Raw genomic sequence first — 18,548 nt, 5'->3', positions numbered from 1 at the left:
TGAAACAGTAGATTAGTCAAAAAGAAAGATGATAAATTCAGTTCAAGTACAGGTACTATGTGCCATGCACTGTAGGAGACAATTTGGGAGACATCAGTGAATGAAAAAAAAGCCTCCTGATTTGATGGAGCTTGCATTCTAGTTTGATGGGCATGGGACAGGTTTCTTCGATCATTTGAAACACAAGTGCCTGTCACTCAGGTAGTAGAAGAAATAAAATGTACATCAGCTGAAGCTCTCATCCCAGGCCTTATGGTTTCTATAATTAAAGCCCACTCAACACTGGTATACAACCTAAAATTACAAAACACACACTGAAGTAATTCAGCATGGGTGCTAGCAGAGGACACCTCAAACAAAGCAGTAGACACCATCAAGAGTACAGAACTATTATAAAGAACAGTGTGTTTAAAACAATTAAAATCTCAAAAGCACAGGGAAGAATAAGATTCAACCAAAAACAACCAGGAGATTTGAAAAACAACTTGAACATCTAAGAGAAAAATAACAGCCACTGAAATTAAAAACTGTAATGCAAGGCATATTCTTAGTATATAACACCTAAAAATGCTAAAAATCCAAGTTGCAAAATTTTATCATCTTATTTATGGAAAACTTTACAGAATCCACAGACATGATAAAATTTCACTTTTATTCTGTCAAATCATATTTTATATAACTAATTCAAAGTAAACAAAATATATACACAGCCTTTATTATTTGTTTACTGATTGCTTTTAGAGAGAAAGGGAGAGGTGGAGAGAAACATCAATTTATTTTCCCACTTATTTATGCATTCATTGGTTGTTGTTGTTTTAAATATTTTTTATTGATTTTTAGAGAGGAAGGGAGAGGAAGAAAAAAACATTGATAAGAGAGTAAAACATCCATCAGTTGCCTCCTGTATGCACTCTGACTGAGGGTCAAGCCTGCAACCTTTGAACTGGCAACCTTTCAGTGCATGGACACTCAACCAACTGAACCACACGGGCCAGGGCTGTGTTTTTTTTTAAGCTAGAAGAGGAAGGGGGGGGGGGTAGAGACATCAATTTGTTGTTCCATTTATTTATGCATTCATTGGTTGCTTCTTGTATGTGCCCTGATCTGAGATCCAACCCGTGACCTTGGTGAACTGGGATGATGCTCTAACCAATTGAGCTAACTGGATGGCCTACATGTATAGTCTTTAAAATAAACAATGTGTTAATACAAATAAAATTTCATACAAAAAGATGAGAAAAAAATAATAAAGTATTGAACTTCACTTAATTTGCTTCACAATATACTGAACTAGAATTTTTAAATGCAAACTTAAAATCACTATTTTCATATATCATGCAAAATAGACAAAATGATTTTATATATATTTTTTCATATTTTTATTGATTTCAGAGAGAGGAGAGGGCAAGAGAGATAGATATATCAGTGATGAGAGAGAATCATCAATCGGCTGCCTCCTGCATGCCCCCTCCTTGGGCATGTGCCCTGACAGGGAATCAAACTGTGACCTCCTGGTTCATGGGTCATACTCAACCACTGAGCGACACTGGCTGGGCACGAAAGTATTTTTTAAATTCCTAAAGCATTCCCTGTTACGGTGAAAGAGTCCAAAAGTGTAAAAAATTAGTTGACTTGCAGTAGAAAATGTAATTAAAAACAAGGGACGTAAGGCATTTAGCTTGAATGAATGAGTGGATAAAAAGGTCAACAAAATAGGTAAAAACATGCTGCCTGATAAACCTATTTATTTATTTTTGTTATTTCACTTTTAATCAGTACATGTCCTACAAGCTTTTCTAGGGCCAGAAGAAACCGCTGCAGTTGAACAAGATACACCAAGGCACACAGAGAATCAATCCAGACTACAACAGAGACCATCCTACTCTGATTTCACCACTGCCAGCACTCAAAGCAGAGCACATCAGACTCCGTGTGAGTCAGACAAAATATTCAACTCGCATAACAAGCAGGAAAAACTCTTCCAGCAGAAAACAACGCCTAAAACGCACTGTGCTATCCAGCGGGGAACTAAGGATTCAGATATGGTGCCTGTTCACAAAGATCTTAGGAGCTGCGGGAGGAATAACCCAGAATGACCATATGATAATAGTGTGGTATACACAACACCACCGCTGAGCAGAGCACGCTCTGTGAGCACATGGGCAGTGTCCAGAGAGGGAAGGAAGGTCCCCTGGTCTACAGAAAGGAAGGTCTAAGCGTGGAGGGTGGGAGATGAGTGAGCTTGTCATTCCAGGAAATAAAAGGAGTGTGATAGGAACATGAGCAACGCTGCAAAACAGCAGAGACTGAGAGCACACAGGTGAGCAGGTGCACTGGAACCACCCAGTGGCAGAAATATTCAGGAGCAACACGCTGGTTACTTAGGTCTTTTCTTTCTCCATCTGGGGGAGGAGAGCAGAAACAAAGACTAAAGAACTTGATAAAGATTCCCTTGAATGTAACTGTAAAACCAGAAAAGGGAAGTCTGGAGAACAGCGACCAAGGCTTAATGGGAGAGGAATTATTAATCAAGAAAAGAGGAAACAGACTCCCTCCCAGTCCTGGGGAGTGGCAGGCAAGCCCTCCAGGCCAGAATACCTGCCCTCTGGTTCTTCCGGTTCTCCACCCGCAGGCCCTCTGCCTCTCCAGGCCCTGGTCAGCTGTAAGACCACTGGGAAGAGGGGAGGAGACACCCCACCGAGGGTGGAACTGAACTGAAGCCACCTGGAAATGTTCCCTGTGAGGGGTCAGCTGTGGGGCCAAGGGAGTCACGGAGCCCGGGTTTTGTAAAGACCACCCTGACCGCAGCTGGTGAGGGAGGCAGCGGCTGAGGCCAGCTGTGTGGCTGTGGACGGAGGAAAACAAATGGATTCCAGAGATGTACCCCGTTTAGTGACAGGCTCAATGTTTACTCCACAAATGTCAAAAAATAGAATTATATCCTTACAATTATTAAAGACAACATATTCAATGTGGATATCACTCAACCTATAAATAAGGGTGCTGTCAGAGATTCCAAAATCATAAAATGTCAGAAGGCACAGTGTCTATAAAGTCATCTGGCACGGCCGCTCACATGGAACGCCAGCTGATGCCGCCAGTCCACCCAACTCCTCCTTCCCTCATTACTCACATCCACTTCCTAACAACTCCATCTGCTCTCCCTCGCACTTTACTGCTTGAATCAGCCTACCTTTCTCAATCTCCACTGTCATCCTAGTCTGAAGGGCAGTGTTTCTTGCCTGGATGACGGCAACAGCCCCAAATGTATCTTCCCGCTGCCAATTCCCAACGACTCTAGAAACGTTTCTGCTGTCACACTGGCTTTCTCGCCAAGCTCCCTCCCTTCCAGGTCTTCTCCGAGGATGCTTACCCCACCACCTTGCTTAGTTAACTATTTCAAACTGGGCAGTTAAGGCGGTGTTTACCTCTCTCGGGGTCACCTCTTCAGGAAAGCCTTACCTGACCTGCTATGAGGCCAATTCCTTACAGGCTCTGAGAAAACCCAGCCCCTTTCCTTCGAAGCAGCAGTGCCGTGGGTGCAAGCTAGTGACACAGGTGGTTATTTGGTTGATGCTGGTCTCCCCTGCAGGACTGTGAGGCCCTCCGAAGGAAAATACCTCCTTAGGAGTTTTTGCTTACCAATGTACTGGCAATGCTTGGCACATGACAGAGCTTTATATGTGCTTAATGCTTCATGTGTTTATAAATGCCTCCTGTGTGCCAGATGTACAGACAAACACTCATCCTCCAGAAACCTGGGGACTTGATCATAGGCCTAAAGATTTCAGAGAATGGACAACCAGGAAGGCAAAGGTACGATGAAATGTCCACAGCAGATCTATTCAGTCACCAAACCCTGGAAACAGATGAATGGATAAAACATGGTACATCCATACAATGAAATACTACCCAGCAATAACAACTATTGACAACATATAATAACTTGGATGAATCTCAGACATTATGCTGAGTGGGGGGAAAACAGTCTCAAAGATACATATTGTCGCATGCTCTCCCCCCGCCCCCAGGAGCACACCCTCACTTTCCCTACCCCTTTGTCTCCCCCCACAGGCATGCATCTCCTAAACTCTAAGGGAACCCCCCAGGCTTGCAACCAGGAAACAATGGGCAGTGGCAGCTTGTCCTGGTCTACCTCCCTGACTGTTTCCAAGGGTCCCCTTCTCTCTGACTTCTCTTTTTTTATGACTAATGATTTCAGAGACGAAGGGAGATAGAAACATCCTATATAATAAACCCTAATATGCAAACCGACTGAACAGCGGAACAACCAGTCCCTATGATGCACACTGACCACCTGCGGGCAGACACTCAACGCAGGAGCTGCCCTGATGGTCAGTGCACTCCCACAGGGGAACCACCGCTCAGCCCGAAGCTGGGCTCAAGGCTGGTGAGCACAGCAGCGGTGGCAGGAGCCTTTCCCGCCTCCGCTGCAGGCAGGTGCTAAGGAGCAAGGGGTCCTGGACTGTGAGAGGGATATCTGACTGCTGGCTTAGGCCCCATCCCTGGCTTAGGCCCGATTCCCCAAACCCCACCCACCCCCCGCCAGGGATCGGGCCTAAGCCGAAAAGCGGACATCCCCCGAGGGGTCCCAGACTGCGAGAGGGCGCAGGCCGGGCTGAGGGACACACACACACCTCTCCCCCGCCAGTGCACGGATGTCATACACTGGGCCTCTAGTCAATGATGAGAGAGAATCATTGATCGGTTGCCTTCCTGCACACCCCACACTGGGAACCGAGCCCGCAACCCGGGCATGAACCCTTAACTGGATTCAAACCTGGAACTCTTCAGTCCGCAGGCTGACGCTCTATCCAATGAGCCAAACTAGCTAGGGCAGTGGTCGGCAAACTCATTAGTCAACAGAGCCAAATATCAACAGTACAACGACTGAAATTTCTTTTGAGAGCCAAATTTTTTTAACTTAAACTATATAGGTAGGTACATTGTTATTAACTTAATTAGGGTCCTCCTAAGGCTTAGGAAGAGCCACACTCAAGGGGCCAAAGAGCCGCATGTGGCTCGCGAGCCACAGTTTGCCGACCACGGACCTAGGGCTTCTCTGACTTCTTAGTAGCCAAAGGAGCGCAGCTAGGCTCATTTCCCCAACTAGTCCCTTTCTGTTGCTTCTTCTGTCCTAGGCCCTTTCTTGTTTCACTGTCCCCAGCTTTAATAAACGCCCTCTAGCCCTGACCAGTTTGGCTTAGTGGATAGAGCATTGGCCTGCAGACTAAAGGCTCCCAGGTTCGATTCCGATCAAGGGCATGTACCTTGGTTGCGGGCACATCCCCAGTAGGGAGTGTGCAGGAGGCAGCTGATCGATGTTTCTCTCTCATTGATGTTTCTAACTCTCTAGCCCTCTCCCTTCCTCGCTGTAAAAAATCAATAATATATAATAAACGCCCTCTAAAAACTACTTGGACTTGTGTTGTGAAATCTTTCTTTCCGGTAACAAAACAATAAAAGACTGTCTTTTATTTCCGTGTTACATTTGCATAGTATAGTGTCTGCCATAAATACGTGTTCAATAACTATTTGCTGACTATATAAATAACAAGCCCTCTCACCATCCTGAGAGGCCAAGGTTGTGGGTTCTATCTCTGGTCCGAGCAATGAGAAGTGACCAATGAATGCATAAATAAATGGAACAACAAATCGATGTTTCTCTCTCCCCCTCCCCCCCCTTCTCAAATCAATTTTTAAAAAAACACAAAGTCAGGTGTGATCCAAGGGGCTCATAAATAACAAAAACACTCCTACACTTAGGAAATTATAAGAGTTTTAGAAGCTCTGTGACAGGAGTCTGGGACAGAGGCCAGACACATTCTTTATTATACAACACAACAAACTGTTAAAACTCCCTAGCCAACTTACAAAAACAAAAAGAAACAAACAAAAAATGCCCAAGACCACTGATGCCCACTCATTTTAAGGGCACTATATTCCATATTTATTTATTAGCATTTTAGATACTATTGATCTACTAGACTAACAACATTTTAAAAATTAGGTATGCATTAAAATCAACCATAATCTGAGGATTACCTAGTGATTCCTAGAAAAAAATCCTGGCCCAGATAGCGTGGCTCAGTGGTTGAGCATCGACCTATGAATCAGGAGGTCATGGTTCCATTTCCAGTCAGGGCACATGCCTGAGTTGTGGGCTCGATCCCCAGTGTAGGGTGTGCAGAAGGCAGCCAATCAATGATTCTCTCTCTTTCCCTCTCCCTTCCTCTCTGAAATCAATTAAAAAAATTATTTTTAAAGAAAGAAAAAAATCCCTGGAGCATCACCAACCAGATATGACTTCTCTTTTGTGAGCTAAGAAATCAGCCCACTAGATGAGCATTGGGCACCTAGAAAGACAATTCACCTGCCCTTCTAATGGTGATGGAGTCACCAGAGAAAAGGCCTCAAAACTCTTCCCCCAAAGAGCCATCAAGGGGGTGACAAAATGATGTCTAATTACCGCAAGCAGCAATCCTCCTCTCACCATCATTTTACTTTTCTTTACAAATGGATGCCTCAAAAAACCAAATTATCACAGTGCAAACTGAATAATAGTTCTCCAACCACTGGTTCATCAAAAACCAAATATCCAAATTTCTACATTATTCGCCACTGCCTTCACAAATAATATTTTGTGGGAGTCATAGCTTAAAACTATTGCTGACAAGTTCCCAGGCAGATATCAGGGTTCAGACTGAGAAAAACTCAAGCCATCTATTTTTAGATTCACTTAAATGGAACCCCAAATGCAAAAGAAATAATACAAGCTAAAAGTTTTAGTTACCAGTTTCTGTCTGAACCCCCATACTTTTTCTTTTTTAATTCCAAAGAGTCATACACTAAATTTTATACTAAACTAGAAGCCCGGTGCACAAAATTCGTACGCGGGTACAGTCCCTAGGTCTGGCCTGCGATCAGGGCCATCTTCCCTGGCTGCCCGCAGCCGGCCCCTCCCCTGCCGCCATCCACTCCGGTTTCCCGTTTGCCATCAGGCAATCGGAGCCTGCCAGCCAGGGAAAGGGACCAAGAGGTGGTCAGTGCACCTCATAGTGACTGGTCGGGCGGTCATTCTGCCTTTAGGGTCAATTTACATATTACCCTTTTAGTATATCGTATAGGAAAAATTACACAAGAAAAAGTAGCTGTGCCAACACCTATTTTCATTCCTGGAGCTACATCATCTAAAATTAGGACAAACTAACTCTTTTATTTTTGTTTAATCCTCACCTGAGGATATTCCTACCATTGATTTTTAGAGAAAATGGAAGGGGGGAAGCGGAGAGAGAGAGAGAAACGTCGATGTGAAAGAGACACACGGATTGACTGTACCCAGCACAAGCCCCAACCAAGCTCAGGATCTAACCTGCAACCCACGTATGTGCCCTTGACAGGGAATCAAACCTGCAACCCTTTGGTGTGTGGGCCGATACTCTAACCACTGGGAACACCAGCCAGGGCACAAAATAACTCTTCATGAGCAAAATATTTCCCCTATTATTTTCCTTCAAGTTGCTTTTTATTTGAATAGAAAGTCTTGATCCGTTATTACCGAGTAAATACTTAATCTTGCAATAACCTCTCATCCTTCAACAGAACTGTAAACTAAGACTATTCTGTGCCAAAGACAATGAACACAAGCTCCTCACAGTCTCCAGAACGGCAAATAAGGCCAACCTGTGCTTGCACACATACTATGCAATGATGGCCCAACTGCACTGGGTCCTTCAAGTGAGAACATTTCAAAAACTGCCTGCAGAGGTTACTGGAAATGCATTAGCAAAGCTGTTTTTGTATTAAGCTAGAGTGAATGAATCTTTTATGTTCTGTGAATAAGTGTTCTCTGATTTGTGTATTTTTTTAAAGATTTTTTTATTAATTTCAGTGAGGAAGGGAGCGGGAGAGACAGATAGAAAATCATCAATGATGAGAATCACTGATTGGCTCTCCCCTGCATGCCCCACACCGGGGATCGATCAAGCTGGCAACCCTGGCCTGACCAGGAATCGAACCGTGACCTCCTGGTTCATAGTCAATGCTCAACCACTGAGCCATGCTGGCCGGGCTCTAATTTGTTTTTAATAATCATACTTCCTTAGGAAGGGCCACTATACAAAGAGAGCTCACCTTTTCTCTTTTTGGAAATCATTTTTTCCACACAACCCGTTCTCATAGCCACTTTCAAAAAGGGCAGGAAGGCAAAGGAAGGGAGGGAGGCCATTTTTTAGCTGCATAAGGAGAAAGGTGTCCCTGAAGAGCAGCAACTCCATATTCTCACACCCAAGAAGCTGCTAAGTCCCCCCAGGAGCCTCACGGAAGTCACAGAAGCGCTCCTCATGATGTGAGGAAAACAGGACACTGCTTCTCAGGGTAAAACGCAGGCACAGGAGAAGTAGTGCATGACCCAAGGGCCCACGTCTCACTTTTCTAACTGGAGGCTGTCTTGCTCTTTTCTATCATTGAAAGCAATTTGTGAGCAGATCACTGAGGACATCATTCTTTTTCACAAATTTGAAATATCTGAACAGTAAGTATCAGAAGCGGAGCTACAGAAAAAGCAAGAAATCTTCTGCATTCTCAATGAAGTAACTCCATAAACAAAATAATCCAAAGATAACGAAATCACTTAACTTTTGATTTTAAATACCGTGCTATCTCCAGAAACCACAATATAAAAGTTAGCGATTATTATAATTGCCTCCAATATTTTTTATCGTACTAATGATCTTTTCATTACTTTACTTTTTTTCAAGAAACTAAAAAGTTTACCAAGCGCAAATGAAAAACTCCAAATATAATCATCCAGAAATAGCTCATCATTTCTCATCAGATACTGAAGAGTTTTGAGAATTGAAAGGGGATCCAATAAGCTGTCTTTTTTCATTTCCAGATAAAAAATTTTGTATGTAGTAGTTGACATATTTTAAAAAGAAATCCCCCCAAAAGGTCTAAATTATAAACCTTTTAAAAATGCATTTGTGCCCTGGCCAGTGTGGCTCATTTGGTTAGAGCAGTGGTCAGCAAACTCATTAGTCAACAGAGCCAAATATCAACAGTACAAAGATTGAAATTTCTTTTGAGAGCCAAATTTTTTTTTTAAATATATTTTATTGATTTTTCACAGAGAGGAAGGGAGAGAGATAGAGAGTTAGAAACGTCGATGAGAGAGAAACATCGATCAGCCGCCTCCTGCACATCTCCCACTGGGGATGTGCCCGCAACCCAGGTACATGCCCTTGACCGGAATCGAACCTGGGACCCTTCAGTCCGCAGGCCGACGCTCTATCCACTGAGCCAAACCGGTTTTGGCGAGAGCCAAATTTTTAAAACTTAAACTATATAGGTAGGTACATTGTTATTAACTTAGTTAGGGTACTCCTAAGGCTTAGGAAGAGCCACACTCAAGGGGCCAAAGAGCCGCATGTGGCTTGAGAGCCGCAGTTTGCCGACCACAGGGTTAGAGCATCATCCTGTGCACCAGAAGGTCTCCGGTTCGATTCTCAGTCAGGGCACGTACCTAGGTTTTAGGTTCAATCCCCGGTCAGGGCGGGTGAGGAAGGTAACCAATCCATGTATTGCTCTCACATCAATGTTTCTCTCTCTCCTCGCCTTCCTCCCTCTCTAAAATCAATAAAAATTCATTCGCTTCTCTTTCATATATCCATGACATTCAAAATGGCCAACAGACAGATAAGCCAGAAAAATCAATTATCAGTTTCAAAGAGATAATTTTTCTTTAGCTTAAACATTCACATTTATTAGACTCAAGTAAGTAGAAGACAAGGCTTTGAATTAAGGTCATAAAAAAATAAAATCTTAAATTACCCTCTAAGTAAAATAACTGCTAAGTTATTTAAGGAATCACATTCCTCTTCAGTTTCTGAGTCTGAGCTGCCCCTCCTTTTCCCTGTGTTGGGTGCCCTTAACCCACCCACCCGTTCCAGGACCTTGTTCCAGCAGCTGCCGCCTCTCCATGGCTCCTGGCCTCAGCAAACGAATGTGCTAAGGGTGAGTCTATCTTAAAAAAAAGAAAACCACTGTCTCGCAGCTTCACGTCTTCAAAATGTACTCCCCATGCCTGGTCTGATCTTCTGCAGCCACCTTCACACACACACACACACACACACACACACACACACACACACACACACACACTCCCCTGACCCACTGTAATAACCCTCGCCCACCAGGACCCCCGGGGCCCCCATCTCTGAGAATCAGCACTGTGTCCCACCACTTCAACGCTGGCCTCCCCGACTTGACCTCTCCACTGCTTCCAACACCCTGACCACCAGTCCCTGCTCAGCTCCCACGTGTCCCGGCGCACTCTGTGGGAGCAGTCTCCGATTCAGTCAACAAGAGGTTTCTAAGTATCCACTATGGGCCAGGCTAACTGCTAAGCACTGGACACAAAACAATACAAAACAAACAAGAATCTTAGATCAGCCCTAACTGGTTTGGCTCAGTGGATAGAGCGTTGGCCTTCAGACTCAAGGGTCCTGGGTTCGATTCCGATCAAGGGCACGTACCTTGGTTGCAGGCACATCCCCAATAGGGAGTGTGCAGGAGGCAGCTGATGGATGTTTCTCTCTCATCGATGTTTCTGACTATCCCTCTCCCTCCTCTCTGTAAAAAATCAATAAAATATATTAAAATTAAAAAAAATAATCTTAGATCATTACCAGAGCCCTAAAGTAACCAGTCGGGGTGCTACTGAACCCCAACAACAGAGGGACCTGCTCTAGGCAGGTAGATATGGAAACGCCTCTCCAAGCCGAGGCCTAAAGTCAGAGCTGGTCAGGGCCGGGCAAGAGAGACTCTGGAAGAGCCAGCAGCAAGCAGACCACCGGGGAGGGAGAGACCCGGCAAGTGTAGACACAAGCCAAGCGGGAAGGTGAGGAGGGCGGGCGAGAAGAGGTAGAGAGAAACAGGAACCAAATCCTGCAGGACTGTGGGCCACAGAAGATAAGGGATTTCACTTCACTTGCACTGAGGGGATTAAACTGAAGAGTGATATGATTTGATCTCCATTAAAAAAAAAAAAAATCTGGCCCGGCCAGTGTGGGTCAGTGTTTAGGCATCACCCCTGAACCAAGAGGTCAATGGGTTGGCTTCTCCGTCAGGGCACATCCGGGGTTGCAGGTTTGATCCCCAATAGGAGGCGTGCAGGTGGCAGCCAATTGATTTCTCTCTTATCGATGTTTCTAACTCTCTCCATTTCCATTTCTCTCTCTCAAATCAATAGAAATATATTTTTAAAAAATCACTCCTATCCAATTTCAGAACTTTTTCACCTCCCAAACAGAAACTCTGCGACTATGAAAGGATTACTCCCCATTGCCTGCTCCCGGAGCCCGGGAAACGCCTTTCGACTTTCTCTATGAATCTGACTATTCAAGCAGAATCACACAATGTCTGCCTTTTGTGTCTGGCATATTTGCACTGGCATGATGTTTTCAAAGTGCATCCGTGTTGTAGCGTGTACGTATGAGAATTCCATTCCTTTTTGGGGGTGAATACTATTCCACTGTAAATCTATACCACATGTTGTTTATCCATTCCTCACTGATGGGACATGGGGTGTTCCTACCCCTTGGCTATAGTGAATAACACTCCAATGAACACTGGCACACAAGTATCTGTTCGACTCCCTATTTTCGAGTCCTTTGGGGATATGAAAAATAGCACAATTGCTTGATCGGATGGTAATTCTATGTTTAACTTTTTGAGGAACCGCCAAACTGTTTCCACAGCAGCCAGACCATTTTACATTCCTGCCAGCAATGAGCAAGGGTTCCAACTCCTCTACATCCTCACCAACACTTGCTATTTTCTGTTTTTTCCTAATAGCCTGGCTCATGAGTGTGAAGCAGGTATCTCATGGTGTGCGATGCTTTAGTCTATTATCTGTAAACAGAAGTTCACCTTGTGCTGATTTCTATAATTATACACAGCACAGCCACTTAAGAGATATAAACAAGAAACATTGAAATACCAGTAAAACAAAGCACAGGGTTACCAAAATTCAAGTCAACTCAACTTTGAAAAAGGTATCAAAAATAACAAAGAATGAAGACATTACAAAAACTTGTAAACACCATTCTAATCATCGGGGACTAATTTCTAAAATACTGTTTTGTGTAAATAAGAACTGTCACAATTCCTGGTCACCAGATGGGAGGGGTTTGGGGGAAATGGGTGAAAAAGGTGAAAGGGATTAAGCAGTATAAATGCCAGTTATAAAAATAGTCACATAATAGGACATAAAGCACAGAATAGGAAAAATAATCACTAATCTATAACCTACAATAAAAGCATAATATGCTAATTAGACCGGACGTCCTTCTGGACGACCTTCTGGATGAAGCCATGGTGGCAGTGGGGGCGGGGGCTGAGGCAGACACCCTGAGGGGGGAGGGGGTGCATGGGCCTCTAGTATTCTAGTGTGTTGTCAGAGGGGACTAGACTTATGGGGTGATCACTCTGTAAGGTATATAAATAAATGTCTAATCACTGTGTTGCACACCTAAAACTAATATAATATTGTACGTCAACTCTAATTTTAAAAATAAATTTTTTAAAAAAAGAGACCAGAGAAAAAATGTCGCAAAGCCGGTTCCAACTTGGTGGTCTACAGTGAAGCCGGTAAAAGCGCTGGTCCCTGGGAGAGGCCGCCACTGTCCGCGTTTCAGGGACAAATAAAGCTGAAGCCCCACACGCCTGACAGCGGGTCTGAGACCACACAGCAAGCCCGAGGCAGGGGCGTGGGAACGACGAGGGGAGAGCCCATCGTTCCCTGTGCAGGACGGGAAGGGAACACGGAAGAGCGTGAATGCACGTGGGGAGCTGCCCGGATCGCTGACCACTCCCTCCCTCCCTGCAGCTGACCCCGCGTGGACGCCCCTCGGACCCGGCTTCCTTTCCAGGGCGACCGGACCGCACCACGTCCCTAACTCATCTCTCCAACCCTCCCGTTCTGTTCAGGGGCAGGACGACCTGCTGATCACCCGACCGAGCCGGTGTGGGGGCCGCCCGGGCGGAGCGGCTGCCCGCCGACCACCTGCTTCCGTCTGATGGAGAGGTACCTGGTGCTGCGCGAGGCGGACCCGCGTTTCCGCCAAAAGCCCACCCGCCGGCGCGGCCCCAGGGTCCACAGTCAGAACTGCGACCCCGAGCCCGAGGCGGCGGTGGCACAGCCTGAGGGGCGTTTGCTGTAGCGACACGTTAGCAAAGCCCTGGCCGGTGCGGCCCAGTGGGTAGAGCGCCGCCAGCGGACTAAGGGTCCCGGTTCGGTCCCGGCGGGCGCATGCCGGGTGGCGGGATCCGCGGGGGCGGCCCGGCAGGACCCTCCGCTGATGCTGCCCCCTCCCTCCCCCGAACGCACCGACCGCGCATTCACAAGGCGCGTCGGACATTCGTGCCCTGAACGGCCGCGTGGGCGCCGGCAGCAGGTTCTGCGCCTCTTTTCGCTCCACTTTCGTCGGGGCTTAAAGTTTTCCCAGGAACTTTTCACAAAATGAATTCCTTCCGAACCCCGTCCCGCCCGGCGCTCCACCGGGGCCGGTGGGTGGGGGCGTCCTCGCCTCCCGAGGGGCCTGGAGGCCGGGGCTCCCGGCGGCTCACGCGGGCCCCCGCACCACGCGGCCCCGGCGCGCACGTTTCCTCGGAGACGGACCCCGGCCGCTCGCTCCGGGCGCGGGGAGCCCCGACAGGCCCGGCCCCGGCCCCGGCCCCGCCGCCCCCAGCCCGCCGGTCCGGCCGCTTCCGTCCCCCCGCCGCCTACCGTCCACCTCGTCTTCCTCCTCGGACTCGCTCTCCGTCTCGGGGACGCTAGGGCCGAGCTCCTCGAGCTCCTGCGAGGCGGACGGCCGAGCGGACGGCGGGCCGGGGGCCGGGGCCGGGGCCGGGGCCGGGGCCGGGGCCGAGGCCGGGGCTGCGGCCGCGGCCGGGGCGCGGGCCTCGCGCACGCGGGTGAAGTAGTCGATGGCGAACTCGACGAGGTCGGGCGGCCGCCGCCGCAGCACCTCCACCGTGTAGCCCTGCAGCAGCTCCGTGAGCCCCGGCGGGATCTGGATGTGGCTCATGCCGGCGGCGGCGAGGACAGGCGGGTCCGGCCGCCCGCGGCCACTGCTCCGCGCTCCCTCACGCCGGCCTCGCGCCCGGCGCCCGCGTGGTCTCCTCACGCGCGACCGCGGTCGGGCCTCCCTCGCGCCGGCTGTGCGTCTCCGGGCCGCACGACCGTCCGCCGCTAGCACGGCCGGCCCGGTGCCGCCGCCGCCGCCGCCCAGGGACCGACCGGCGGGCAGGCGGGACGGGCGGGGCCCGAGCCGGGTTGTGACGCACGCGGCCGCGAGCGTGCGCGCCCCCGCCGAGCGCGCCCCCGCCGAGCGCGAGCCCTGTGTGCGCGTGCGCCTCCCGGCCTGGCCCGTCCCACGGCGGCGCCAGAATGAATGAATGAATGAATGGTCCCGCGGCTACATGGTCCCGCGCCTCCCTCGCAGTCCTGAAGACCTTTCATTTCTTCTTTCTCTTCTTTCTTTTCTTTTTTTCCTTCCTTCCTAACTTCCTTCCTTCCTTCCTTCCTTCCTTCCTTCCTTCCTTCTTTCCTTCCTTCCTCCCTTCCTTCCTCTCTCTCTCTCTTTCTTTCTTCCCTTAATTTTTTTCCTTCCTTCCTTCCTCCCTCCCTCTCTCCCTATCTTCCCCCTTTTCTTTCTTTTTTAAAAGACTTCTTTTTGTTTTTAATGCTCTATTAACTTAAAAAATATTTTTATTGATTTCAGAGAGGAAGGGAGAGGGAGAGAGAGGCAGAAACATCAATGATGAGAGAGAACCATCCATTGGCTGCCTCCTGCACACCCCCCACTGGAGACCGATCCCGCAACCCGCAACCCGGATATGCGCTCAGGCCAGAACCGAACCCGGGACCCTATTCTTGTAACGCGTCAAGTGCCTCCTGTTTGCCAGCACTTACTAAGCGCCGGGGACACAGCGCAGAGGACACACAGCCACCTCAGTGTGGGTCTGGCTTGGTGGAGGGAGAGCTAGGGGCCCCACTTTAGGGGGTGACATTCAAGCTGACTCCAAGGTTTGGACAGGACCTGATTTAGGGTCTGGAGGAAAGCCACCTGAGAATGGCAGACAGTGAGGGCAAAGGCCTGGCAGAATCAGGCTCCCCTGGCCTTTGGGTGGAATCATGGGCTGACCGTAGGCCCCGCAGATGTCTGGCAGGTGAGATGTCAAACGGGGAGGGCCTTGTACATAGTTGAAGTTTTTCTTTTTATTTAGTTAGTTAGTTAATCCTTAACTGAGCATATTTTTCCATTGATTTTTAGAGAGGGAGAGACAGAGACACATTGATTGATTGCATCCTGCACGCACCCTGACCAGGCCAGGGAACCTGCAACCAAGGTACATGCCCTTGACCAGAACTGAACCCGGGACTCTTCAGTCTGTGGGCGGGTGCTCTATCCACTGAGCCAAACTGGCTAGGGCTGTAACAGAAGCTTCAATAATCTAGAAATGTGGGAGCCACAGGCAGACAAAGGAGCCTGGGAGGCCAAACACGAACCTTGAAAACGGGGAATGAGGCCTTGCAGGACCGACCTCTGCCTGCTCTTCCCCTTGAGCACTCCCACCAGGACTCCCAGGACCCGGTCTGCTGGCCCCGGGCCAGCGCTGCTGGATGGTGCTGAGCAGATCACAGGGCAGCGTCACCCTCTGCCCCAGGGTGGACACACAGGCAAACGGAAGGGTCCGTCAATGGCCCACGTAGCCCCCTTGCACCCACACCAGGTGAGAAGTGAGCAGGAAAAGGTGAAGACTTGCCTCGGATGTCCATGCCACAGCCTAGGCGCTGCCCGAAGGCCAGCGGACATAGGACAGAGTCCTCCCCCTCTCTGCCAGGCCCCACCAGAAAGCAACTGGCTGCAGGCTTGGGAACCTGAGAGGCGTTTGCTGTGGGATGGTAAGCTCTGCCTGGGAACGACTCAGCACGAATTCAAATCCTCACGAGGACGTCTCACGCCTGCCCGGCACACCCGGAAGCTCAGTGCTGCGGAGGCAGACGCCACGCGAGCTCCGGGCCCGGCAGGCCTGTGGTTCCAAACAGCAGAGTCTCCCCAGTCGAGTTCCTTGGCCCCTGGAAGGAGCCTTAGATCATCAGCTGTGTGAGGGGAGGGGTAGTGGCCAACTTGTTGCTCTTGGAGAAGGGGGACCGAAGGAAGGAAGGGTGCACGTCCACACAGCAAGCAGAGCCACTCCCACTGCTCCCCTGCCCTCACCGTCTCCGGATTAGGGTCCTTTGCTTCAAAGTTGTGCTTCTGACCTCAGGTCATGAAGGCTTCATGAGGGACAGGCAGTGAGAGGCTGCGGGGCGGGGTTCCTCAACTCTTCTCTGCTACGGGGAAGACCAGCCTTTCCAAGTCCGCCAGGAGCCAGCCCGCGCCCAGGAAACCTGGGTGTGACTCCCACTGCCCCGCCACACCTGAGGAGTTGCCCCCTCTTCAAACAATCCTACAACCAGCCCTTTGCAAAGGCAGAATCACAACTCCACTCCCTGGTTGGCCCATTTGTCAGGTTTTATACGTTTCCAAGGGGGACCGGCATCTGCACAGTTAGGACTCTGACCTCAATTACAGAACAGGCTACAGGGAGGCTGCCCCGGGGCTGAGGAGCTGGGTGGGGGCAGGTGCGGCGAGTTGGTCTAAGCAACACCTTCAGCCTCAGCCAGAAGCAGGCTGGCTTGTCTGGCTTGTTCTCGGCTGTTCCGCAGCTTGGTCATCTACCCAACGAGCAAACATGGCATTCCCAGGCATCCTTGGGCTGGAGGGAATGTAGCTGCTTACCTGTCTCCACAGACTAGCCTCAGAGTAACAGTAGCCAGCCAGCCTCCAGGCCTGACTTGGTTCCCCACCCTCAGCATCTGGTCCCCCGAGCAGGGGTCCTCTCTGTCCCTTCTGGGACACCCTTCAGTAGGACGTGGAGTCCCAAGGGTCTTCATGAATGCCCCGCTGAGTTGGCCAAAGAAGGGGGCACTGGAGTAAAAGGAAATGCCAGAGCCCCACATCTTCCACCCTTACCCTTACCCTCCCAGGACTGCCTTCATTCAAGCCTGTGCAGCTGCTGGGGGGGTTACCATGACAACCAAAAAACTCACAGGTAGCCAGGAACCCAGAACAGCTGCAAGTGATGGTGGGTGGGAACAGGCCAGGAGTGGAAACCCCACAAAGCAAGAGAAATATAGGGCGCCTGGTAGAGAAGAGGAGGCCCCCAGAGCCCGACCAGGAGCTGGACTCCAAACCTACTCACTCACGACCCAGCAGGCAGCCAACATCTTGCACAGCCTGCCACATACCAGCCACCGGCAGCCACGGACACAATGGGCCCAATTCTCAGAGATGTTTACGGCTGTGAACACGGAGTCGGGCCCATGTTTGGCCCCGGAGCAGTGAGTCTGGGGAAAATGAGCATGGGTAGGGCACCAACTGCTGTTTCCAATGAAACAGTGAGTTTCATGGACTCGTGATAGGCTTATTGTTTAAAATGTTTTTTCTTTCTTTCCGGGAAGAAGACATGCCCAAACTCCCCCGACACCGACGGAGGCCTGCTTTGGCCCAGACCCCCCAGTCCACACCCCTTCTGTCCTCCAGTGCTCTCTGCCTTTTGTGGGGGGCAGGGGACGACTCAGCCCCAGCAGGAACACCTCCTTCTTCTCTGTCCAAAGGGGCCACTTCTCTCAGCCACTCCGGTCCTGCACTCATCTCCTGGGTCCTGTTGCTCATCTGACCACCTCTGCATGCCAGCCCCCCGGCCCAGTCCTCCAAGATCATTCAGTGTCTACTACCCTCGGTTTCTGTTTTGTCTTAGAAGTGTTCACTGTGAGCCCAGGGGGCAGGAGGGATTGGGGCAGTGGGCTGTTTCCTCTGCCCTATTCAGCGTCCACAATACCGCCCCCATGAAGCCACTGCCTTATTAGGTCTAGGAAATCTGTTTTTGTTTCTCTTTAAAATATCTTTTTATTGATTTCAGAGAGGAAGGGAGAGGGAGAGAGAGAAAGATCAATGATGAGAGAGAATCATGGGTTGGCTGCCTTCTGCACGCCCCCTCCTAGGGATGGAGCCCACAACCCAGGCCTGTGCCCTGATTGGGAATTGAACCGTGACCTGCTGGTTCATAGACCGACGTTCAACCACTGAGCCACGTCGGCCGGGCAAGTCGGGTCTATTTTAACTAGTGTGCTGCTCCAGGGAGTGGTCAGTTCCTGGGTCACCTATTGCTGTACCTGTGTGCTCCCCTCTCCCCGAGGACAGTGTCCCAAGAAAGTGTCAGTCTCTGCAGTGGACAGAGTCTGCCTCTGAGACACCTCAGGGCAAGGGCAGAACCTGGGAAGCAAGGGAGAGTCTGGCTGGAGAGCCACAGGCCTGCATGCCGACCAGGCAGAGGAAGCAGAAAGGGAGCCCTCGGGGAGCACCTGGCCCTGGGGCCTTCCCCGTGCCTGTGGGACTCGGTGTCAGCCCCGCCCA

At 49.6% G+C, this 18,548-nt stretch overlaps 1 protein-coding gene across 2 annotated transcripts in view; it reads right to left on the bottom strand.

Annotated features, from left to right (window-relative positions):
• PRKAR2A (protein kinase cAMP-dependent type II regulatory subunit alpha) overlaps positions 1–14,363 on the bottom strand; it is a 44,539-nt gene extending 30,176 nt beyond the window's left edge. The window contains exon 1 of one of the 2 annotated variants that reach the window (XM_059664852.1): positions 13,811–14,363. In XM_059664852.1, the coding sequence (XP_059520835.1) occupies positions 13,811–14,111 (301 nt within the window). In that variant the 5' untranslated portion in view covers positions 14,112–14,363. The remainder of the gene's footprint in view (positions 1–13,810) is intronic. The other variant, XM_059664851.1, reaches the window with a different exon arrangement.
• Between the last annotated feature and the right edge of the window lie 4,185 nt (positions 14,364–18,548).

This window comes from Myotis daubentonii, chromosome 14, assembly GCF_963259705.1.
Source record: "Myotis daubentonii chromosome 14, mMyoDau2.1, whole genome shotgun sequence".
Taxonomy (NCBI): domain Eukaryota; kingdom Metazoa; phylum Chordata; class Mammalia; order Chiroptera; family Vespertilionidae; genus Myotis; species Myotis daubentonii.
The sequence above is the reverse complement of the archived record's forward strand: the minus strand, read 5'-3'. Positions and strand labels throughout refer to the sequence as shown.